Raw genomic sequence first — 26,910 nt, forward strand, 5'->3', positions numbered from 1 at the left:
AGATATTTAAAGGAAAGTGTGGCCTGACGCCAGACAGTGAGTGATCACAATAGCTCACTCTGAGCACTCTGTGCTCAGGTGAGCTAAAAAGGCCATGTTTTGTGTAAAATTCAACCAAGAGTTATCTTACTTGGTTATTTCATCAGGTTTGATGACTAGGAAGCCTTATTTGAAGATTCACTCATTAAGAAGATATGATCTTGCATGCAAAACTGTAACCAAGATGTGACCACAGTTGAAATCACTTATTTGTACGTTGGATGTGGAATTCTTTCATGTGAGGAAACCATGCAGCCTGGTTACAGATGATCAGCAGTACTACCAAGATGTCCACATATGCCTGGAAGAAACTTGTCTTTCTCTACCATCAAAAGCTCAACAGATGCCAAATGACCTTAAAACTGTGTCATTGTGACAGAAAATCCAGTAAAAGGAATTATGAAAGGCACACCTTACAACATGCCACATAAAAGGAGTTTTAAAGAAATAAACAGCTAAACAAGTTTTATACATTTATACCTTTATTCAAATTTCTTTATCATACAAGAAAATGAAATGGATGACAAATCGCAAAACTAATCCAAAGGCCTTTAGACAGCTGACCTGTTAAGCCTAGATCAGCCATGTGTGCAGTATGTGTACCAAAAGAATGAACTTGATGAACTGACAGTGATGTAGGTATACATTCTACAAATTAAAAATCTATGGCCTATCGTAGAAAAAAAACATGTCACTTAAATATCACATTTACACAATTCAATTAGAAAAATACTAAAGACACTGATAGTTCTGATCAGTTTGAAATTTTTTAAAATGCCTACAATTAGGGAGACATTGCAAGGATCACTTTTGATTCTGTCACTACTTAGAATTTAATATAACATGGTCAAGTAATTTTACATTTTTTTCACACAAAAAACACAATAAACATTTATCTTCAAGATTACAACAGATCTAGAAGATGTTTTTTTCTTTCAAAGTGGTCCTTTTGCACAAATAAAACTAGTGAAGTTTTCCAGTATTAAAACCTTAAGACTGCTGCGCCATGAATGGTATGTGCTACTGTTTAAAAAACTTTTCTTTCTTAACACTTATATAGGTTTTATCTTAAAGTGTAGTCCAATCAGAGAGAACACAAGACATTTGAGATCCTGAACTAGATAGTAGAATGTTCTTAAGCCTTCTGGATCCCTGAAAATAGAAAAAAAGGAAAACATTCTATATGAGCAAAAGTAGTACTGTAAATTCACTTAATTTTGTGAAAAAGAAATTTTGTGGTTTGGGCCAAAACAGTAATTTCATAGGGGTATGAATTTGTGGATTTAAGATTTTTAATACAAAATGACGGAGAGTTTTACTTGTTTACCTGTTTGTTGGGCTTTAATTTCGTGCATTTATTCGACCATGAAAATTAGTCCCCAATAAATATTAACAACACTACTGTTCATTCATTATTAAAAATGTACACTGTCTGAAAAATGGCATGATTTGTCCGACATATTCATCTAAAATATAAACAAGAGGGCTAAAGTGGCAGTATAAAACTCATATGACAAACACAAAATTTCCTAGGTACTAACTGAAATAGATTTTGATGAAATCTAGACATCACACAGCAAATATTCTGACATGGTCTCGTAAATATCAGGTAGAAAATGCAACCTCCAGAATGTTAACAAGGTTTTGTTCATGATGTGACTGAGTGACCTACTTTTTTAGCCAGATGGCCCAGTTTTCAATTAAATCTTACTTTTATAAAGATATGCCATCTGACAAAGTTTTATATAGATCAGGAACTAACATGTGTCCTCTTTAATATGATCTAGTTTTATCCACAAAACAAACAGGTGTTCAATTAAACATATATTTTATAAAGACAAGTATTCTGACCATGTTTCATAAAGATCTAGTTGAAAATGTGGCCACTCTCAAGTTATTAAGGATTTTCTTTGATTTGATTTAAGATCTTGTCTTGACTTCAGAAGAGAAAGTTTAATTTGACCTAGATTTCATAAAAACATTTTTGACTTGGTTTTAGCAGATCAGGTATGAAAAGTGGCTGCTAGTGTTAACAGGAGTTTACTATGATTTGACCTAATGACCCCCAATGACAGTCTCAAACTAGTCTTACTTCTTGGCGAAAATATTCTGACCAAGTCACAAAAACTGGACCTGGAATGTTAACAGTAAAATTGTTGATAAAAGGGAACAAGAGATTTCGTGATCACAATACAAACTTAGGAGAGCTCTTTTTCATCGATATAAATCACATGCTTTGAGGTCTAGTCAAAATTTATGCAGAAATGATCTCGCATGTTTTTCTTTACCTTGAATTTATATATTTATACTGCATAATTTAAATTAAATTGTAATTTATCCAGTAAGTCAGGAAACAGCACATCTTTGACTGATAAATCATGCAAATAACCTAGAAAAAAGCTTTAAATCGAAGTGATACATCGTTTCCTTGAATTTACAATATAGAACTTCCTGAGCTATTCTCTACTATGTGTCTGATTACATAGATGAACACATAGACAACTGATCATATACTTCATTAAGCTTATCTTTCCTAAATCATCTAATCTGCCTTCGAGACATGACAGTATCGATTACATTTACCATTAGACAAACAAGGGGGCCATGATGTCCCAAAGTCACTCACCTGACCTTGATCATTGGACCTTGAACACGACACACTGAATCTTAAGAGTAACAACTGTGTTAAGTTTGAAAAAACCATGAATCAGGTCAAGTGCCCGTTGTAAAAAAATTGAGAGAGGCCTTACAAGGATGATACAGAACAAGATAAATGAAGATGTGCTAAGTGGGTGAAGAGAAATAGTTATAATTTAAAGATATTTCAATTTTTAGATCTAGCGGCCATTTAAAGGGACCAAATGCTCCCATTTGAAGAAATTCAACAAAGGACTTTATGAGAATGCTACAGACCAAATCTGATGAAGATTCATCCATGGGTTAATGAGAAGAAGTTGTTTAAATTTATTTCTATCTAATGCCGCCATTAGAATAAAATGAAAACAGGACCTTAAATGATGCTACTGATCAAATCTGATGACCAAGCGGGTCATGAGAACAAGTTATTTCAAGGTATTTCTATTTTTAGCACTAGCAGCCCCTAGCAAGGCCAAGTGCACCTATTTGAACAAACCTGGGAAACAACCTTATAATGATGTTGGCTCAGGTGAGCTAAAAAGACACATCATAGGCTTCATGAAAATAAGTCATTTGATTTTTAAGGTGTTTTCTGTTGTTAGCTCTAGCAGCCCCTAAAAGGAGTAAAATGCCCCCATTTGAATAATAAAAGTGGGAAAGGCCTTTATAGTGATGCTACAGACCAAGTTCGACGAAGATCCATCAAGCAGTTTATGAGAAGAAGTTGCTTAAAGGTATTTCTACAGTACTGTTTGCTCTAATGGCCCCTTAAAGTGGTCAACTATCCCCACTTGAATATCTTCAAGACAGGACTTTATCTCTAAGCTATAAACCAAGTTTGATGAAGATCAATAAAGCCATTCATGAGAAGTTGTTTAAAATATTTTTTTCTATTTTTACCTCTAGCCCCCATTTGAACACACTCTGGAGAAGATCTTATGATAATGCTACTGACAAAGTTTAAAGAATATCCATTAAGCAATTCATTAATTGTTTTTAAAGACTTTTCTAGTTTTAGCTGTAGTGGCCCCTATTTGAACAAGTTTGATATGTTAAATGAATGACTACAGTGACATAACAAATACAAAAGGGCGAAACAACAAAACTTTCCCCTCTTATGCTTAAGCAGATATCATCTAGAATTTTATAAAAAAGCAAAACATTGAACCTGTGTATTGGCATGTAAGACCATAACAGTAAACATGTGTTCAAGCTGCACTCCATATCCACTAATGGCTACTAGATACAGAACCATAACCAACCAGGATGCCAAAGAAGGGGTGTGCAAGGGCTCTACCTATTCTTAGATTAGTCAAACTAAAACTTGTGCAACTTACTTGCTCTGGTTAACATCAACTAGAGACCCAATTTTGGATGTGGTGAATGATATATGCTCATCTCCAATAACTATCTCCAGTTCCTAAAAGAAACATTCACATTGTATGATATGATTGTGTGTTTTTCTTTTCAGTTTATCAAAATAAACAGAAAGAACTCCTTCTATTGAACAACACTTATTCTGTAAAAGCTGTTTTATGATGCAAATATATGTGACAGACTATCAAATTAAAATCTGTATAAGTGTACAGAAAATGAAGGCTTTATGCACTGGTATTAATACAGGAGATAAATGAAAACTATCCTTCATTGTAAAACTTACTGTAAAACTATCCATTTATTATTGGTTTTTCAACATATATTTCAAAATATGAAGTTATCCCTAAATCACGGAAACCTACCACACAAGGTAAAAAGGTAAACTTTAAGAAATGCAGTGTTTCTTACTTCAGAATGCCATCCACATTCAAAATTTGAATTAAATGTAATAATCATTTATGATTAGGTGAGAAAACAGTTATTTCTATGCCATAAATTTCTTAACTTTTGAAACCACAGGCAAATTTGTCTCTCTCATTTTGATGTTTTGTTGCAAAAGATTGGACCGTTGTCAAGACGATTATCCTGATCTTCAATGTTCTATGGCTTAGTGGAAACAAAGCATCAATTTTGGGGACAAGGCAGTTTTCAGATATTGATACAACTGGGATATGGGAGGTTTCTCTGCTACTGGCCAGTATATACCAATTGCGCACTATTAAATTTGAAATATCAGTAAAAGTATAAGACTATACCTGTCTGCCCACTCTGTCAGGTGGGGGCCACAATGCATCATCTTCATGCATAATCTCAGAATCATCAATAATTCTCTTTAGTTCTTCCATCACAGACTTGTGTACGTAAGCCTACAAAAGCAAGAAAGATAAAGTTTTAGACTACTAAGAATGAAATAAAAACAAATTTCAAATGATGGTGCTAACGAGATTGCATACAACCCCATAAAGGCAGAATATACTAGTAAGTTCATAGCAAAAGTTATTAACATCATATATATAGCAAAACTAGAGTTTACATTTGTAAAAGCACATGTCTCCCCATAACACAAAGTAAAAGTGTTTGGAGATAGAACAAAGTTAACAACCGTAACATGTTTGTCATACAAGTTAACTTTTTTTGAAAACAGAGAGGGAAATGATTTGAAAAAGCTTTCTCTCTCAAGGTCACTTTGATCCTGACCTTATACTCACTGGCCCCTATAGCATTCAGTGATCATCCTATAATGGTTGAAAGCTGTAGTAGGCCAAAGGTTTAGATATTCAGTTATGGAGAAAAACCATTGTTAGTCTCATGATCATTGTAAAATTAAACAGCTTAGGACCTCTTAAAAGTTCTTCTTTTTTGGTAAGTTTGTTCCAGCCAAAGAATACTGTAGTACTAAAGAGACTATTATACTACTGGTAGCATTGCTTTGCACCACAACAAAGCATGTACATGGTCACCAATGACATTTAAGGGGCCATTACACTGTTAAAAATCCTCCAACATGGCAATGTTGTCAATTTGCAAAACTAGTGCTGGTACTATTCCTTCTGTCAAAATCAATATACTGTATCTTCTCCTCATACAAGAGCTGTCTGTAAGACAGCGTGCTCGACTTTTCTCAGTGCTTGACTATGAATTAGAGCTTTGCCAGTAAAAAAAAATCCAAGTTAAAAAGGGACATAACTCTGTCAAAATTCAAATCAGAGTTATGGGAATTGTGTCTCCTGGTGTAGACTTTGATAGTAAATAACTATTTTGAGTTTCAAGTCAAAAGCTTTAATAGTAACAGAGATATTTGACTTTATAAAAAATAAAAATAAACAAGGGTGCAGAATGTCACAATATACGCCCGTCACAGCAAATTTGTTTACACTAGCACCTGTATTTGCAAATGGAATTTTAATTTTCTAGTTGTTTACAATGTTGTTTTTTTTTAGAAATTATTGTAATTCTTTTATTTTTCTAAGTCCACAAAAAAAATCCTTACCAGGTAGAGATACCTTAAAATACACCCAAAATTTGAAAGTAACATCAATGTTGTACCACAGAAAAGTGGTCTTGGTTTTTCCCTACGGTCAATTATAAAAAAGTTACAATGTAAGTTATTTATAGTAACAACTAAGGGAAGTTAATCTTTAAAGAAAAAAAAAAAAAAAAAAAAAAAAATCGAAAAAAAAATAATTACCAGTCCACACAAAAATCCTTACCAGGTAGAGATAGCTCAAAATACACCTCAGAATTGGATGTAACATGCATGTTGTACTACAGAAAAGTGGTCTCGATTTTTCCCTACGACTTGTAATGAAAAAGTTACAATATAAGCTATTTATAGTAACAGCAAAGGGAAGTAATTCAAAAGAAGGGACCAGTGCATGACACTCCGTCTCATGATGGTGTACAATTGTGCCAAGTTACATCAAAATCCCTCCATGCATGAAGAAGAAATGCTCCGGACAAAGTCATTCTTGTATCTGACCTTTGACCTTTAAGTGTGACCTTGACCTTAGACCGAGGGACCTGGTTCTTGCGCATGACACTCCGTCTCATGCTTGTGAACATTTGTGCCAAGTTGTATCAAAATCCCTCAATGCATGAAGAAGAAATGCTCCGGACAAAGTTTTCATTCTTGTATCCTTTGACCTCTAAGTGTGACCTTGACCTTACGCCTAGGGACCTGGTTCTTGCGCATGACACTCCGTCTCATGATGGTGAACAATTTTGCCAAGCTACATCAAAGTCCTTTCATGCATGAAGAAGATATGCTCCGGACAAAGTTTTCATTCTTGTATCCTTTGACCTCTAAGTGTGACCTTGACCTTAGACCTAGGAACCTGGTTCTTGCGCATGACACTCCCTCTCATTATGGTGAACAACTGTGCCAAGCTACATCAAAATCATTCCATGCATGAAGAAGATATGCTCCGGACAAAGTCATTCTTGAATTTTTCATTCTTGTATCCTTTGACCTCTAAGTGTGACCTTGACCTTAGACCTAGGGACCTGGTTTTTGCGCATGACACTCCGTCTCATGATGATGAACAATTGTGCCAACTTTCATCAAAATCCCTCCATACATGAAGAAGATATGCTCCGGACAAAGTCATTCTTGAATTTGACCTTTGACCTCTAAGTGTGACCTTGACCTTAGACCTAGGGACCTGGTTCTTGCGCATGACACTCCGTCTCATGATGGTGAACAACTGTGCCAAGTTTCATCAAAATCCCTCCATGCATGTAGAAGATATGCTCCGGACAAGGTCTCTGGACGCCGCCCGCCCGCCAGGGGCGTTCCCATAATACGTCCCGTTTTTCAAACGGGCGTATAAAAAATCTAAGTTAAAAATGGACATAATTCTGTCAAAATTCAAATCTGAATTATGGGGATTGTTTCTCCTGGTGTAGACTTTGATGGTAAACAAGTATTTTAAGTTTCAAGTCAAAAGCTTTGATAGTAACAGAGATATTTGACTTTATCAAAAACTTAAACCAAAAATTCTAAGTTAAAAAGGGGCATAATTCTGTCAAAATTCAAATCAGAGTTATGTGAATTGTGTCCCCTGGTGTAGAATTTGAAAGTAAATAACTATTTTGAGTTTCAAGTCAAAAGCTTTGACAGTAACAGAGATATTTGACTTTATCAAAAATTTTAACAAAAAAATTCTAAGTTGAAAAGGGGCATAATTCTGTCAAAATTCAAAACAGAATTATGGGGGTTGTTTCTCCTGGTGTAGACTTTGATGGTAAATAACTATTTTGAGTTTCATGTCAATAGCTTTGATAGTAACAGAGATATCTGACTTTATCAAAAACTTTAACCAAAAATTCTAAGTTAAAAAGGGGCATAATTCTGTCAAAATTCAAACCAGAGTTAGGGGAATTGTTTCTCCTGGTGTAGACTTTGATGGTAAATAACTATTTTGAGTTTCAAGTCAATAGCTTTGATAGTAACAGAGATATCTGACTTTATCAAAAACTTTAACCAAAAATTCTAAGTTAAAAAGGGGCATAATTCGGTCAAAATTCAAACCAGAGTTAGGGGAATTGTTTCTCCTGGTGTAGACTTTGATGGTAAATAACTATTTTGAGTTTCAAGTCAATAGCTTTGATAGTAACAGAGATATTTGACTTTATCAAAAACTTTAACCAACAATTATTACAGCTCTACTTATTCTTCGAAAAGTCGAGCTAATAAGGAGACATAACTGCTTAAGGCTTAAGCAGCTTTTTAAAGCTACTTGTTCACAAAAAATACTATTTTTTTCTTCAACAACTGTTGTGTTAGGTATAACACCTTGTCAAGTACTAATATAAGGTTTCAAAATACTTAAGTGCTTAGATGAGCTAAAATTAACTGTTGCAGATTAACATGAAATAACTCTCTGCCTATTTTGCATGATACAATCTTAAGAAATGATGCTGAAAATAATAATGCTGTAAATTGGGATTCAAAAGTTAGGGATTTATTACTTCTTTGTTTTTATATAAAGAATTTAAACCAGATTTCGAAATGTCAGAATATATTAGTAAAATGAATTGTCATAGTTTAAGAAATATTTTAGCTAAATTACGTTTATCTTCACACCAGCTTTCTATTGAAGCTGGTAGACACAGAAATCTAGAAAAAAACGATAGAAAATGCACACTTTGTCAAAGTAACAACCTTGAAGATGAGTATCATTTTGTTTTAATATGTCCAATGTATGCCTTATTAAAAGCACAATATATTCCTAGATATTACTATCGACACCCAAGTATGTTAAAATTTATTCAATTGTTAAATTCTACAAAAGTTAGTGTTGAATAAATTGGCTCTGTTTTGTAAACAAGAGGGCCATGAAGGCCCTGTATCGCTCACCTGACCTATTGACCTATAGATCATCAAGATCAACATTCTGACCAAGTTTCATTAAGATATGGTCATAAATGTAGCCTCTAAAGTGTTAACTAGCTTTTCCTTTGATTTGACCCGGTGACCTAGTTTTTGCCCCCACATGACCCAGATTCGAACTTGACCTAAAGATCATCAAGATTAACATTCTGATTAAGTTTCATGAAGATACAGTCATAAATCTGGCCTCTAGAGTCTTAACAAGCTTTTCCTTTGATTTGGCCTAGTGACCTAGTTTTTTAACACACCTGACCCAGATTTAAACTTGACCTATAGATCATCAAGATTAACATTCTGAACAAGTTTCATTAAGATATGGTCATAAATGTGGCCTCTAAAGTGTTAACTAACTATTCCTTTTATTTGACCCCCGTGACCTAGTTTTTGACCCGACATGACCAAGATTCGAACTTGACCTAAAGACCATCAAGTTTAACATTCTGACTAAGTTTCATGAAGATATAGTTATAAATGTGGCCTCTAGAGTGTTAACAAGCTTTTCCTTTGATATGACCTAGTGACCTAGTTTTTGACTCCATCTGACCCAGATTTAAACTTGACCTAAAGATCATCAAGATTAACATTCTGACCAAGTTTCATTAAGATATGGTCATAAACGTGGCCTCTACAGTGTTAATTAGCTTTTCCTTTGATTTGACCCGGTGACCTAGTTTTTGACCCGACATGACCCAGATTCAAAATTGCCCTAAAGATCATCAAGTTTAACATTCTGATTAAGTTTCATGAAGATATAGTCATAAATGTGGCCTCGAGAGTGTTAACAAGCTTTTCCTTTGATATGACCTAGTGACCTAGTTTTTGACCCCACCTAACCCAGATTTGAACTTGAGCTATAGATCATCAAGATTTGACCAAGTTTCATTAAGGTATGGTCATAAATGTGGCCTCTAGTGTAAACTAGCTTTTCATTTGATTTGGCTTGGTGACCTAGTTTTTTATCCTACATGACCAGATTCAAACTGGACCTTAAGATCATCAATATTAACAATCTGACCAAGTTTCATGAAGATACAGTCATAAATGCGGCTTCTACAGTGTTAACAAGCTTTTCCTTTGATTTGACCTGGTGACCTAGTTTATGAACCCAGATAACCAATATCGAACTCGTCCAAGATTTTATTGAGGGTAACATTCTGACCAAGTTTCATTAAGATTGGGCCAAAAATGTGACCTCTAGAGTGTTAACAAGCTTTTTCTTTGATTTGACCTGGTGACCTAGTTTTTGAACCAAGATGACCCAATATCGAACTCGTCCAAGATTTTATTTAGGGTAACATCCTGACCAAGTTTCATTAAGATTGGGCCAAAATTGTGACCTCTAGAGTGTTAACAAGCTTTTCCTTTGATTTGACCTGATGAGCTAGTTTTTGACCCCAGATGACCCAATATCGAACTCGTCCAAGATTTTATTGAGGGTAACATTCTGACCAAGTTTCATTAAGACTGGGCCAAAAATGTGACCTCTAGAGTGTTAACAAGCTTTTCCTTTGATTTGACCTGATGACCTAGTTTTTGATCCCAGATGACCCAATATCGAACTCGTCCAAGATTTTATTGAGGGTAACATTCTGACCAAGTTTCATTAAGATTGGGTCAAAAATGTGACCTCTAGAGTGTTAACAGTCAAATTGTTGACGACGACGGACGCCGGACACAGGGTGATCACTAAAGCTCACCTTTGAGCACTTCGTGCTCAGGTGAGCTAAAAAAGCCTTTAAGCTAAGATCAAATTAATTGATTTCATTGCAATAGATTATATATTTTTTGCTCGCATTAATTTATTGTTATCATTTGTTATTATTTATTACATTACTGCGTGCATGTATGATTTTATTTGTATGTAATGATGAACTGTAAATGTTCAAGTTAGATATAATAAAATGTCTGTTCTGTTCTGTTACAATTCAAATAAAGCATAAAAGTACTGTAAAAATAACAGATGGAAACAAACCTCTTTTCTAATCATTGTGTCATTTTTGTAATTGGAATTGTTTGCATATCTCAGTTTTCCTGAAAATAGAAAACACATTTTAGAATTTTAAATACTTTCATGATTCAAGTGAAAAATAGCCTGACTGTACAGATAATTATTTGATAATTTTGATTAATGATTGCGACATTAAACAAATGAAAAAAAAACACAAATTAACATTAATTGGCAAAGTAACAGTCATCAAAACATTCAAACTCCCCAAAAACGTTATACAAGATTATAAAGACGGAGGCTTAAAAATGATTAATGTTAGGTCATACATTGCATCAATCAAATGTAGCTGGTTAAAACAAATATTTAAAGATGATACTGCAATATGGAAACACATTTATCTAAAAGGAATTAAGGCTTATGGTGAAATTCTTTTATTTGCAGGAAACTGTGCAAAAGATGATTTAATAAAAAAGATACACAACAGATTTTTAAAAGATATTGCAACCAGTTGGGCAGAAATAAACTTTGAAACCGACGTAACAGAGATAAACAATCAAATTATCTGGAATAATTCACATATAAAAATAAATCACAAAACAGTCTATTTCAAAACATGGCACTCTAAAGGCAAAAAATACATAAAAGACCTATATGATATAGACAATAAAGCGATCCATACATTTGATGGTTTAAAAAGACTGTATGGTATCCCCACAACTGATTACTTAAAATATCTCTCTCTTATTTCAAGCATCCCTAGACAAAAGATAGAATTACAAACAAAAAGACTTGAACAAACAAAAAGTTCCTACATTCAATAGGTCATATGGTTACATAAACCAAATAAATTTTTGTACCTGACACATTTGAAACGCAATACAAATCTGAAAATAAATGGAATAATTTATATGAAAGCTTAGAATGGCCTCTTATCTACATGAACCCCTTTCGGAGTACCATTGACACCAAACTAAGAGCGTTCCAATACAAGTTCATAAACGCATCCTTCCTACAAATGACTTCCTTCATAAATTCAAAATAGTGGACATGGTGGATTCAAGTCTTTGTGACCTGTGTAATATGCAGGAATAAAACAACAAAAACAAACTTAAAGTATCATAGCACAAACTAAGAATAATATAGCTATGCATAATGCTAAATGGAGCGATATAACTATTTAACAGAATATTATACATATAAATACTCGTTTCGAAACACATTAACAACGCTCAGATTAGAAATTCACATAAACGCCACCACTCTTCTACTCTCCTTTCGTAATTCTTGTACTACTTTTCTTCTTTACTCTGTAAGCAAAACCATCTTCCCGGTAATTCTGTTGACAAGACCCTACGCATGTATCTTTCAGATCCCGGTTGGATAATTTTCATGCTGTCGTTAATTTCTGAGAAATAAGTTTTTTTAAAATTGAAAAAAATTGACAACAGCATTCAAGGTTGTGCCTAATTATTTTATAAAATAATTAATTAATTACAATTATTTTGGCAATCTTCTCAATTAAATTAAGTTTGTTTTGTTTTGGGTTTAACGTGTGTTTCAACAGTATTTCAGTCATATAACGGCAGGCAGTTAACCTAACCAGTGTTCCTGGATTCTGTACCAGTACAAACCTGTTCTCCGCAAGTAACTGCCAACTTCCCCACATGAATCAGAGGTGGAGGACTAATGATTTCAGACACAATGTCGTTTATCAAATAGTCACGGAGAACATATGCCCCGCCCGAGGATCGAACTCACGACCCCGCGATCCGTAGACCAACGCTCTACCTACTGAGCTAAGCGGGCGGGCCCTCAATTAAATTAAAATTAATTACTTGGTTTGGGGGGCAAATAAATAATTAATTACAATTAATCAGGACAAGTAATTAATTATAATCAATTTTCATCAAATCCTGCCTTAAAATTTCCACTTGTATCTTTCGGCAAAATAAAATGTGTCAATGCAGCCAAGTTCATGGTGTGCCTAAGCAAACCAGACTAGTAATGTGTTTCCTACCAGTATTATACTACTGTATTCATTCAGAAATCACTCTTCAGTTATATAAAATCATTTTATATTGGTTAACAGTACTGAACAAAAACTGGTTCCTTGCTATTTTTTCAATAGATTGAAAAAAGGCCAAAGCCAATTACTGTCATATTATTTTCATCAATAAAATACTTTCTAAAGAAAAGTAAAGCAAATGACAGATTTTGTGTAGCAACCACAACTAAAGTTATTACAGTCCAGGCTATAAGTGATGAAAGAATACAAAAGGTGTTGACACCTTTTAATTTAGAGCACATGACTACTTTACAGTGTGAAATTTCAAGTCAGCATTAATAGATGAGGCACAATAGTTAAGAATAATTAGATTTAATTGACAATAATTGGTCAAATCTGAGTCAGTAATTAATTAATTACAATTAGTTTAACTGACTTTTGTCTCAATTAATAATTACTTTCAATTATTTCAGATTTGTTAGTTACAATTAATTAAATTATAATTATAATTAGGCACAACCCCGAGTCAGCATTATCAAAGAAACGATTGTGGCTATGTGAATGCTCCGACTAAACAACCATTTAGAAGCTTCTACAAATAGAATACAGCCCGTACGTGTAACTTATAACAAAATTAATGTTACAAATACATGTACATGAAATTTACTAAAGCTTATCTTACCTTGCATGTGCCATACCGACAAAATAATTTAAATTTGACTTTGTTATAATATTGTTCAATTTGCTCTATTTTGTGATAGTCGGAACCCTTTTTGGCAGTGCTAGTGAATCGTCGCCAGTGCAGCAGACCTGAGGTCCAGTGCACCGTCATTTTTGTTATATATAAAATACAGCCTTTATGTGAAATAACGCCGTTGTCAGTTTTTATTTCAATTTTAAAAAACTTATTTCTCAGAAATTAGTGACAACATGAAAATTGTACACCCGGGATCTGAAAGATGTGGATATTTGGCCATATCTTTTTTGGTTGAAAAATGACACCGAAATGGTCACCGTGAAATGCAGCACTGCAAAGTTATTTACCTTCAATCAATCTATATAGAGTAAATGGGTTCTGGATTTATTCTGGTGTCCTAGACTGTTTTATATTTCTTTTTTATAACACATAGCATCATTATTGACCAAACAAATCAAAATTCTGCGCCGAATGCCTATGATTTAGGGACTTTGATGTTGTACTAGGGTGTTAACTATTTATTGAAAGTGTTAATATTCTTTTTAATTTTTTGTGTGTTATCAAGTTATTTATAAGGCATGTTTCTTTATCATGTATAACAATTTACAATCTTTACTTTCACAGTTTGCCAGTTAATAACAGCATTTAATTGGTATTTGTATTTCAATTAATGCTGTTCATTATTTAATTAGGAAAATTGCTTCAGATCTACTCTGATACTTACTGTAATAGAAAAATATATTCTTTGATTTGTTTTATCTTATTTGTTACTCCCACCATTCTATTTTAACAGTTTTTTTTTACTCAAAAATCTAATTTGTATAATTTTGGGTATAAAATATAAGAAAATGCAAGAAGGACATCACATCATTGTATGTTCTTTCATAATGGAAGTCATTCAAAGTAATAAAGGTTCTCGTAAACTCCTTAATGCTGGCTTTGCATACACAAAGAAGAGTCAGTCAAAATCCACAATAAGATGGGAATGCTCTCAAAGAATAGCCAAGTCTTGCAAGGGTGCACTTGTCACTGATTTATTGGTGAGTGAATTTTTATGTTTATGTGTATGTATATTTGTAAAACTTCTCTTTATTATCACAAGTTTAAAACACATGTAACAGTCTGGTTTATATTTGACAATATTTTCACCGATACTCTAACTGGAAAGGAAATAATGTGCAGCTGGTAAATACACTACATAAATTTTAGTTTCTCTGACATATTTCACAAAACTGAAGACCTTTTTAAGACACACTGATATTATGCATTTGTAACTTATGTTACTTTTGTTACATTTCTTGTCAGCTTACGGGACTATATTTTACCAAGAGGACAAACAGCATAAATGCATTGCTACTTTTCCTGTATCATGTTCAAATCAAAATTCTTCCACAATGTAAAATTTGATGTAGCACTGATCAGCAAAAAAGTCTGTTTTTGAAGTGCAATTTAAATGGTAAAAGTAACTATAGATATTCCATATATTTTAGGTTACAGACATCAAATCATCAGTGGGGCATAGTCATGAGCCAGATTTCTTTGCCAACCAGGCACTCAGAGTTAGAGCCGAAATCAAGTCCAGTGCAGAAGCTAATCGTGGTAACCCTGGTCAGATTGTTACAGACAAGCTCTCTTTACAGTCCAAAGAAGTGAGTATACAGTCATATAAATGTCAAGTCTGTACATTTTTTTGTTCAAAAGCCTGCTAGTATTTTAGTTTGCATAATGCCTGTTGCACAAATGTTCGAATCAAAGTGAAAAATGAAGTTCAAGATTTTTATCTATTAGGGTGTTGTTGTTTTTTTCAGCTTACTTTACGTTTAATTTAAGGTGCTGTGAAATATTATGGAATTTCTGAATTAATAGCAGTTTTAGGACAATGATTGTAATGATCGTTTTAAATTCATTTAAATAAAAATATTATCCAAAATCAACATGAATAATTAATGATATATATTTAATCTATGCATTAATTATTACAAGTTTATTTCCTTTTTGATGGTCTTTGTTACCAATGCTTTTTTATTTGTTTATTTTAAGGTAATTGTAGCTGCTGGTTCGAAGAATGCTCTCAAGCAGACAGCACGGCGCGCAAAAAAGGGAACATCACCAAAGGACCCATCCACAATAGCAGAAATCCCAGTCCCGTTTCCTGAGGAATATGCTGGTAGTGCTTTTCTTAGCATACCATTCATCAATATTGAATAGATTATTTTTGCACTGGCCATCAGAATTGGTTGCATCTAATAATTGACCTTTATAGAAAACACTACTTCATCTATCATTAATGCATTGTGTAATTTTCTACTTTCAGGGATGCTTCTATCACCTGACTCAGGCTACATGGCGGCGTGTCCAGGCAGAAGGTCTTCAGGCAGCCTACAACTCTGACGAGGGAGTCAAAACATTCTGTGGGAAGTTGGACAGTGTGGCGTTCTTACCGACTGCTGACGTTGCCAATGGTATGGAAGTTCTACGCGAGGAAGCACCTGAGAACATGACCTGTCTTGTCGATTACTTTGATGCTAATTATGTTAATGGTAACTTCAGATCTGTGGTGGCACCAAATGGAAACTTAAGACTACGCAAGACGTCTCCAAGATTCTGCCCAACAGTATGGAATGTACATGAAGCTACGCTTCAGGACAGAGACAGAACAAACAACCAGTGCGAGTCGTGGAACCATAGTTTCAAACATCTTGTAGGTCATTCAAATCCATCACTCTGGACAGTAGTAAGCTGTTTGAATAAGGATGCAACAATGGTTGAAGCCGACATCTTGAGGTGTGAGCGTGGAGAACCGCCCAAGAAAAGAGTGAAGAAATCAACAAAAGCACACCAGCAGAGACTGAAGACTCTTTGTCAACAGTATGCCAATGGCCAAAAGAATATTCAGGAATTTCTTAATGCTATGGGACAATTTATTAGAATTAACTAAGTGTTATATAACAGTTTATAGTAAAGCAGACACAGGAAAATGTGCTTTAGTTTACTTAAGAACTCTTGTGCTAATGTTATAAATGAGATAATAATGACATGAAATAACTGTTATACTTGTTGTATTTTATGAACATTTTAGTGACTAATTGAAATGTGATTTAGTTTAACTAAGAACTCTTGTGCTAATGTTATAAATGAGATAACAATGACATGAACTGTTATACTTGTTGTATTTTATTTATTTTTTAGTGACCAATTAAAATGAATAGAAACTGATTTGTTGTCATAGTTGTATTGTACTGCTTATCTTTCATATATCTATATATCTATAATGCTGGTTATTATAACTTTATGAAAATAGAAACCACACAATTCCCCAAAGAGGGGATTTCAATCAGGGGGATTTTGATAGCCCTGTAATTTTCATGAAGGGGATTATGATAGCCCTAACATTTTTATGAAGGGGATTATGATAGCCCTGTAAAAATCACAGAGGGGATTATGATACCCCCTTCAAAAGTGTGAAGGGGATTTTGTAACACCCTGTCATTTTTCAGCGGAGGGGATTTTGATATACACTCATGATTTACACCTGGCACACTGTTTCGAACTCTCTTCAAAACAGGATTTCATTTGAAGCTTTTTTAAAAATCTGCTCTACATCAATGACCTCCCTAGTGCTGTCAAGTCTTTCTGTCGTCTCTTTGCAGATGATTGTGTCATTTACAGGACTGTTTGTTTGTAGTGCTCCGACACAGATTTTTAGGAGTGGGTAGGTAGGTAGGGAATTTTTATTTTTAGTAAGAACATGTATGGCTGACAAATTCTACCAGTAATTTAACAGAGCACAAACCTGCACATGCTTGCATGCAGACATTTTTTGACCAGATCTTACATTTTATAATCAGTCAAAATTTTTGTAAAACTGAATGACACTACTGATGATATATAGACTAAGAATGCACCAAATAATCTCGACACTCCCAACCCTAAAACCTTTTACAGGACAGTTGTTCTCACTACAGATGCTGTCAGACCCTTTGTGTATGAAATGATGGCCTCTGATGCATTTTTGGTCTAAGTTTTGAGTATTTAAATGTCATTAATCTGGACACAGGTAGAAACAGAAGGTTTATAATGACCTCCAATGCTGTCCAACCTGTTGGTGGTGAGGTGGGGATGGGGAGAGATAGGTAAGGAAGAATGTTCGCTGTCCTTCCCCCATGGAAATGTTTGAAATATATGAATGATTTGTTACATCTTTTAACAGGAATGAAATGGTGGCCTCTGTTACATCTTTTGATAGGAATGAAATGGTGGCCTCTGTTACATCTTTGATAGGAATGAAAGGGTGGCCTCTGTTACATCTTTTGACAGGAATGAAAGGGTGGCCTCTGTTAAGAGTTTTTTGAGTATTCAAATGTCATTTGGACACAGGTAGAGACAGAAGGTTTATAATGACCTCACTGCAGACCTCCAAAGTTGTTCAACCTGGTGGTGGTGGTGGGGTTTGGAAAGAGGTAGGTATTGAAAAATGTTTGCCATCCTTCCCTGGCATGAATGAAATAGTGGCCTGTTTTACATCTTTTTTTAATGATAGAAATGAAATGGTGGCCTCTGTTATATCTTGTGACAGGAATGAAATGGTGGCCTCTGCTACATGTTTTGATGGGAACGAAATGGTGGTCTCTGTTACACCTTTGCTAGGAATGAAATGGTGGCAACTGTTACATCTTTTGTCTAAATTCTGAGTATCTAATATCATTTATCTGGACATAGGAAGTGATGGATGCACAATTGTAAAAACCATATTATAGTTCAACATTTGGCGGTAGGTACAGAAGACTGAGAATCCATGAACTTTTTAAATACAAGTGTGAAATGGTGGGTTCTGGTGCATTTTTTTTTTGGTCAAAACTTTGGTCAATAATTAAAGGTCCTTTCTCAGGCCACTAGGGGCAGGGGAGCGACATAGGCCTCCCCCATCCCATCCTTAATTCTGGTCTGTGTAGACGAGGATGACTTTGATCAGCTGTGGAGCTTGAACTCATGCTTGCTTTTTTTAGTCTTTGTTTAGAGAAAATTGAAAGGCTTCACTTTTAAACACAATCTGAAGTATGTGGATGCATGTAAAACTAGAACTGTCACAGGAGTGACTCATACCCCCACCATACGGTCTTGTCACAGAAGAATGGCAACCATAAGGAATCTTAAAAATACTTTGGAGTACTTCATCCTGGGCTTCCACATATAAGTAATACTAGTATAATACTAGTATAGTAATACTAGTAAATATATTAAATCTCTAATATTAGAGATACACTAAAAGTGAATACAAAAAAATGTCTTACCGACCCATGTTACCACGGAAAAATGTTTTTACTTTTTACATAGGACTTATAATAAAAAAAGTTAGAAAAATACCTAAAATATTGAAAATCTAAAAATAGGATTTCTAAAAATAGACTAATTCGTGGAATTTAAGGGGAAGAAACTCAGTACAAAGGTTAAAAAAGGTTACTTCCCTTTGGCTCTAAGCCAATCAGAATGAGATATAGTGAAAATACATCAAAATTAACCTTAAATTCTAGGAAAAAAGGGGACAGAATTCAAGAAAAATAGTGTCAGAGTTATGTACCTTGTGTCACATGATGTGGGTGATGAGGTGGAACATCTATTTTAAGTCTGAATCAAATCCATTCAGTAGTAATTGAGATATAGTGAAAATACATCAAAATTAACCTTAAATTCTAAGTCTGAATCAAATCCATTCAGTAGTAATTGAGATATAGTGAAAATACATCAAAATTAACCTTAAATTCTAAGTCTGAATCAAATCCATTCAGTAGTAATTGAGATATAGTGAAAATACATCAAAATTAATCTTATATTCTAAGTAAAAAGGGGCATAATTCATGAAAAATTGGTGTCAGAGTTATGCACCTTGTGTCACATGATGTGGTCGATGAGGTGGAACATCTATTTTAAGTTTGAATCAAATCCATTTTGTAATAATTGAGATATAGTGAAAATACATCAAAATCAACCTTAAATTTAAAGTAAAAGGGGATATAATTCATAAAAAATTTATATCAGAGTTAAGCACCTTATGTCACATCATCTGGGTGATGAGGTGGAACAACTATTTTAAGTTTGAATCCAATCCATTTAGTAATAACTGAGATATAGTAAAAATACAACAAAATTAACCTTAAATTCTAAGTAAAAGGGGACATAATTCATGAAAACTTGGAGTCAGAGTTATGCACCTTGTGTCACATGATGTGGGCACATGATGTGGGTGATGAGGTGGAACATCTATTTTAAGTTTGAATCAAATCCATTCAGAAGTAACTGAGATAAAGTGAAAATACATCAAAATCAACCTTAAATTCTAAGTAAAAAGGGGCATAATTCATAAAAAAAATGGTGTCAGAGTTATGCACCTTATGTCACATGATGTGGGTGATGAGGTGAAACATCTATTTTAAGTTTGAATCAAATCCATTTAGTAATAACTGAGATATAGTGAAAATACAACAAAATTAACCTTAAATTCTAAGTAAAAGGGGACATAATTCATGAAAACTTGGTGTCAAGAGTTATGCACCTTGTGTCACATGATGTGGGTGATAAGGTGGAACTTGTTTTTTAAGTTTGAATCAAATCCATTTGGTAATAACTGAGATAATAGATTTCCGGACGCGACGGGACGCGACGCGACGGGACGTGACAAAACTGACTCCTATATACCCCCCTCAAACATGTTTGGTTGGGGTATAATTATGATTTAGTTCCTTAACGTAAGGTAAAAGAAATGAAATTCACAGCACTTCAACTGCAAATCCATAAATTATCTAAGCCCTTTTAAATCAATAGTGTATTAGTTAATACATAAATTGTACAAATCGGGTAGAACTAGGTTAAATTACATCATATACATCACAACACTTAGCTGTCAAACAGAGCTTCCTTTCATCCTACATCAAAGGCTAAATGCCGATCGGCACCTTTCCTTTGAACTTTAGCCTGTGTTTATTTCAAGATGTTAATGCAATTTTGTCACCAAATGTGTCAGATAATACTTGGATATATAAAAGTTCAATTATGTTTGAAAATACTGGAAAAGTAGGATTTACAAAAAAACCTCGGTAAGTGGCTTTATTAAAGTGTTCGAAAAAGGTCTCAATTAATACATTATGTGAATAGTTATCACTCAAGTTGCCTATCTTTATGTTGCTTGATAAAAAATGTAGATGTCTGTTCTCATTTATAAACTTTTAAATGTTGAAACTAATTAACAGAAAAAGTTGTTTATCAAATATAAATAGGTCACCGTAAAACTAAACGATCTAAGGTCATGCGAGAAGGTTAAGTCAAGAAGGTCTGAGCGACTTTCTCTCTGGAATCGTAACTTGTGACAAGAAGTCGGCGGTCTGTGGTCGCGTACTAATTTAGGAACTAAATGCTGAATGATCTGTTGTATATTAAGATACTGATGCTAAAATTGCATTTTGCATCAGAAAGGATCAAAACATGTAAAAAAAAAATTTTTACCCCCTGGAATGCCTAAAAAATTTTTTTGGTCTGGACTATTTTGATGGGTCGGTCGGAGCACTACAAACAAACCATTTTTTAATTCAGGCCTAAAGAGACTTGGATAGCCTGGCGACGTGGGAGCAGAAATGGAAGACGTCTTTCAACATTGACAAGTGCCATATAATGCACATTGCTAGTCGATCCAGGAAAGTCACTAAGACCCAGTACACCTTACACAATAAACCATTTCAGACTGTTAAACAAGCCACCTATCTAGGGACTGAATTAACTTCTGATCTATCCTGGGACGCCCATGTCAATAAAGTTACATCTAAAGCTAGTCAGACATCAATGTGGGGTTTCTCAAACGTAATATCCATTCCGCATCTAAAGAAACTAAAACGGCAGCATACAATACATTAGTTCGCCCAACTTTGGAATACTCATCTGCTGCCTGGGATCCTTATTTAAAGAAAGATAAGGATAAAATTGAGTCAGTGCAAAAAAGGGCAGCTAGATTTGTGACAAATAATTATTCAAAAACTCCTGGCTCTATGACAAACATCATGTCTTTGTTAGGTTGGCAATCCCTAGAAGATAGTAGATTCACGGGTGGTAATTTTGCTTTTTTTCGAAAGCACTCTTAAATGTGTCATTATTTACAAAAACAAAAACCCACCTACCTCGATTTTGTATATTTTGATGCGCAACACCAGCACCGGACGTTGCGCAACCCATTTTAAGCGTATTCCCGGCGGGAATTGGATTGCGCGTTTACCACCCGTGAGATTAGTTCTTTTTTACAAAATTGTAAACAATCATGTTGATCTTAATATGAACCAGTTCCTAAATCCACAAACAAGATCATCCAGGCATTATCACAACCAAGCCTATCAACCTGCCTCACCATCAAATGACATATACAAATATTCATGCTTTCCACATACTGACTGCCTGTGGAACTCTCTGCCACAGAGTGTAGTCTGCGCTGACTCGGTCTCCGGATTTAAGTCAGTGCTGGCTGCATGTGTTCGGACTGCATAATTTCATCCTATCTGCTTTTAATTTTTAACATTACTAACTCTTTGTTTTCCCTGCACAAAAACCATACTTGTACATGTTGTCGATTATTATAGCGAGCTCGAAGAGCAGGCCCAAAGGGCCTGCTCGAGAATCGAGCTTTACGGTAACGCAAGCATACTTCCACACTTGGTGATGGATTTGAAAAGTTTCGTCGAAAGTTCTTAAAAAGCGCACCCTAATGGATAGGTGCTCACAGGAAGTAGAGCAAAGGAGGCAATTATCGACCCCTTAAGACCATAATCTATCGTACATATTCTTACTTTCACTTTCGGAGTCAAAGTGACACATATATTTGAGACAAACTATCATTGGTCGATTTCAACCAATAAAAACACTTGTTACATTACAGAATACGGTATGGTCTAATATTCTGTCTCGTGACATGTGTCTGCCATTATCGACCCACTTCTGCTATTATCGACCCCCTAGTTGTTTTTTTTTTTTTAATTTGAAAACACTGAAAACCAAGCATAATATTATTATTAACTTAATATTAAGTTAATTTTTATTTGTCCTTTATTGTCATAATTGCAATTTGAAATTACGCAACTGAGCATATAAACAAAGCATAACTTTACTACGATTTCATGGAAAATATTATTTCATGTGTGTTTTTTTTTATTTATAAATTTGGTCTTTCATATTATCACAGTTTCATATATGGTCTTTTGACTGACAAATTGTAAATGTTAGATAATAGTTATTTGTAATATAACATTAGCCACACACAAGAGATAAATAATTCAAACATTCAAACAAAGTTGATTATCCATTATTATCTACAGCCTTAACAACATATTTTAGCACTCAATTTTTATACATTTAAAATTAACTTTTTTTAAGTCCTCTGGAGTCAACAAGTGAAGTTCTGGTTGCTTAGTACGTTTAATGTGCCACCTTCCTGGGCATTCGTCACAGCCTTTTCACTCATTTGGCTTCCCATTAGACTGACCACACCCCTGACATTGGTCTAAGCTGTCTGCACTGTCCATCATCATTTTGTCCATCAGAGGAATCGTCAAAATCGTCATAACTGTCACTATCATCATAAATGATAGAAACATCAGACTATGACGAACTTTCAGAGACTCTGCGCTGTTTTTCTTTTTATTTTAGGAGATTTTTAATCCTTGTGATCAACTAAAATGTGCATTCATAACTTTATCATGAGTCATCACAGAACATTAGGGTTTCTAACTGACCAATCAGAGAGCTGCATTTTAGAGTACCTGCCAGTTTCGACTTTGGTATAACAAAGTATATTTACAATGAACATAATAGTGACTTTAGAAATAAATATCACACTATTTTAAAAATCAAATCAAGATTTTTCACTGCACATGCTTCAGATGATGCTACAAACAACAAAACTTTGAAGTTTCATTGAAATGTTATATTGATTTAGTACCTTTATTTTAGTTAAAAGTTTGAGATTTTACACTGAGAGTCTATGATAAAGTCCGAGTAAAATTTAATCAATACCCAAAGTGAAATAAGTATCATTCCACAATGTTTTGGACATGTTAAAGTTATGAATTAAGTGCTTTTCTCAAAGCAACAAGAAATTATATAAATTTAATTAATTGGGGGTCGATAATAGCAGAAGGTCATATTTTCAATCTGCTATTATCGACCCCCACATAATCTTTCCAGAAGTTGCAAGAGACTACAAAAATGGCCGATAGAAATGAGTTCTATATGTGTGTAGTAGGATTAAATACAAAATTAAACTGATTCGATCCATAAAAACGGTAAATTTGATTTAACAGAAAGATACCTACCTTAACGGACGATGTAGTGGTTGGCACTGAAATTTATCTCATGCAGTCACACTGTATGTAAACATTCAAAATGGCGCATGAAGAAAATTTGTGACGTAAAAATGACAGTGAATGACATGATCACATGATTTCTAGTAATAAATGTGATTAAGTATCAATTAAGGGTGGGGGTCGATAATAGAAGAGGGTCGATATTAGACTCCTTTGCTCTACTTCTTTCCGGAGTGAATACAGAACTTCATTCAATTGCTAAAAAATATTCATCACTCAACAGTAATGAAAGAATGCTTTCCAGTTGTTTGAAAAAAATATTATTTTCATTTAAAAGATCAAGCATCGGCCAGAAAATGGAAAAAAATGTCATTAATAAGCAGAAAGAAACGGGAACGCGGTGATGACGTCACCGTGACACCGGTTTCCCATAATTTTTGCAACGTATGATATTCACTGTTACAGGTATGGTGTCACTAAATGTAGACTTTTTCAACTGAATGGGTTCTCCTGAATTCTTGTGAGTAGGGAATAGTTTCTTTGTGACAAATAAATGATGTATAATATTTTTAGCTAAATCCGATTTCTTTGAGCTCGCTTTGAGGCTTTGCCTTATTTCATATTAATAACTCTAAAAGTATACAACGTACATCATCAAGTAGCCAATCTAAGCATTAGAGCGGGTGCTCATATTTCCAACCAGTATCTTATACCAAACAATTTTCTAAACTCATTGATAACGAGCTCGAGAATCGAGCTTTACGGTAACGCAAGTATACTTTCACACTTGGTGATGGATTTGAAAAGTTTCGTCGGAAGTTTTAAAAAAGCGCACCCTAGCGGACTGGTGCTCACAGGAAGTACTTCTTTCCGGAGTGAATACAGAACTTCATTCAATTGCTAAAAATTATTCATCACTTAACAATAATGAAAAAATGATTTCCAGTTGTTTGAAAAAAATATTGTTTTCATTTAAAAGATCAAGCATCGGCCAGAAAATGGAAAAAATGTCATTAATAAGCAGAAAGAAACGGGAACGCGGTAATGACGTCACCGTGACACCTGCTTCCCATAAATTTTGCAACGTATGATATTCACTGTTACAGGTATGGTGACACTAAATGTAAACTTTTTCAAGTGAATAGGTTCTCCTGAATTCTTGTGACTAGTGAATAGTTTCTTTGTGACAAATAAATGATGCATAATAGCAGAGCTACCAGCGCCGCAAAGCGGCGCTGACAGCGTCGCATTACGGTTAAACGTATGAAGAATAAAATGAATAGAGAGATCTAACTGTGTATACTATCGAGTTGAAAATTCGTGGTACTTTTTGGAATCGGTGTTGTTCGGATTTTTTCAAGTACACTATGCACATAGTAATTAATCAGTAAAGATGTCAGTACACGCTTACTGTTTACGGTTGACAAAAGCGTCTCGCTTACTGCTTTGAATATTGAATAAAAATGCAAATGAGCGTTTGATAATAAGAAATTAATGCTAAATACATTTTCTACGAAGAAAAAAAGAAATAAAACACAATATTTTCATTTTGAAACGACTTTCGTCACGCTGCCCTTACTGAACTTTATTATATATACTTATGTTTGTTTCATAACGTCATAACTCCACAATGGTGTAGTGGTTAGTGAGTTCACGTTGTAATTCAGAGGTCGTGAGTTCGAACCTCACCAGGACCAAATTTTTTTTTAATTTTTATTTTTTATTTCATTTTTTTTTTTGTATTATAATGAGTTTTGAAAATATTGTATAACTATAAAAGTCTATTGTAATTAAATTTGGAATTGGAACATTAACTTTTTACATTAAGTCCTCATTGCCCAACATTCACATGCAAAGACACAGAATTCCTTTGGCTATTGGCCTAATGAGATTCTGTTAGGTTTGAAATTTTAAAAGTTCAAGCTTTTCAATTTGAAGCAGTTATCATTTTGTGACTGGTTTCCAGTATGATAATAAGTTATGTAAAATTGTTGATGCAGTGCGTTTTAATAAGAATAACATAAATTATTCAAATACGTTTTTTTTTTCTTTATCTTGGTGCAGATGTTAATCTATACCAAAGTTTCTTTTGATTATATACAGAATATTTGTACAGTTTTCACATGTCGAGAATTAATCTTGATGCAGTCTAAAACATGCATTCAGAAATCATGAATTATCATTAATAATTTTAATAGATCTAAAGAACATAAACTTCCTAAACGAATCCATAATTCCAGATAATTCCAGCACCACTCCTTTAATTTTTATCGGGCACTGGTGATTTTTCATGGAAGCTCTGCCTTTTAGGTAGCACCTACTTTCATATTATTTTTAGCTAAATCCGATTTCTTTGAGCTCGCTTTGAGGCTTTGCCTTATTTCATATTATATTTAAGGCTTTTAAGGTGTTAGATTTTTGCACCTTTTTTTTTTTATCACGTTGCTATGGTTCTCCTGGGTGGATTGAGTAGCTTGGGAGTCCTAGCACTCTATCACTTTTACTAACCCCCACGCATGGCCATTATATTCTGTCAAGAATGTTTGCCATTACTATAGATGATGATGAATCTGCTTAAATTAATTTCTTGTTACAGCTCTCCACAAACTGACTGATCAATCTCTTCACATGAAAGAGTAAAACAGTACTTTTTGAATTTCTCATACAAAACAGGATTAACTCCCCTTACACTGAAAATTATGTGCCATCGGATAAGGTTCAAAATTGAATAGTTTTCAAGATTTGTATAAAAAGCGCAAAAGAGCAGCCAAATATGAAGGAGAATACATTTACCATCAGGACGAAATTCAAATTCCAAAAATTCGTGGCCAAATTTGCCTTTGTGCCCTACATAATAACGCAGGTAAAAATCTGTGGAGGCAGCCATTTTAATTGCAGAGCTAGTATTTCTTTGACCTGTATACGTTCGTTTTTTTATTTTGTTAAAGTTTTGTTAACAGTCCATATAATAAACACAAAAGA

At 34.2% G+C, this 26,910-nt stretch overlaps 1 protein-coding gene across 1 annotated transcript; it reads right to left on the minus strand.

Annotated features, from left to right (window-relative positions):
- Positions 1-503: 503 nt before the first annotated feature.
- Positions 504-26,860, minus strand: LOC123525235 (protein mago nashi homolog 2). Its single transcript, XM_045304106.2, has 5 exons — positions 26,722-26,860; positions 10,917-10,975; positions 4,809-4,919; positions 4,014-4,096; positions 504-1,191 (listed from the first exon to the last, which is right to left on the minus strand). Exons 1-5 carry the CDS (start codon positions 26,813-26,815, stop codon positions 1,092-1,094), a joined length of 447 nt encoding a protein of 148 aa, XP_045160041.1. The 5' UTR covers positions 26,816-26,860; the 3' UTR covers positions 504-1,091.
- Between the last annotated feature and the right edge of the window lie 50 nt (positions 26,861-26,910).

This window comes from Mercenaria mercenaria, chromosome 3 (genome assembly GCF_021730395.1).
Source record: "Mercenaria mercenaria strain notata chromosome 3, MADL_Memer_1, whole genome shotgun sequence".
NCBI lineage: Eukaryota > Metazoa > Mollusca > Bivalvia > Venerida > Veneridae > Mercenaria > Mercenaria mercenaria.

Excerpts from the sequence above, each read along its gene's own strand:
- LOC123525235 (XM_045304106.2), bottom strand. The coding sequence starts at position 26,815 with ATGGCTGCCTCCACAGATTTTTACCTGCGTTATTATGTAGGGCACAAA. Across the intron at positions 10,976-26,721 it reads ATTTGAATTTCGTCCTGATG|GAAAACTGAGATATGCAAAC; the intron begins GTAAATGTATTC and ends TTCTATTTTCAG. Across the intron at positions 4,920-10,916 it reads ACACAATGATTAGAAAAGAG|GCTTACGTACACAAGTCTGT; the intron begins GTTTGTTTCCAT and ends TTGCTTTTGTAG.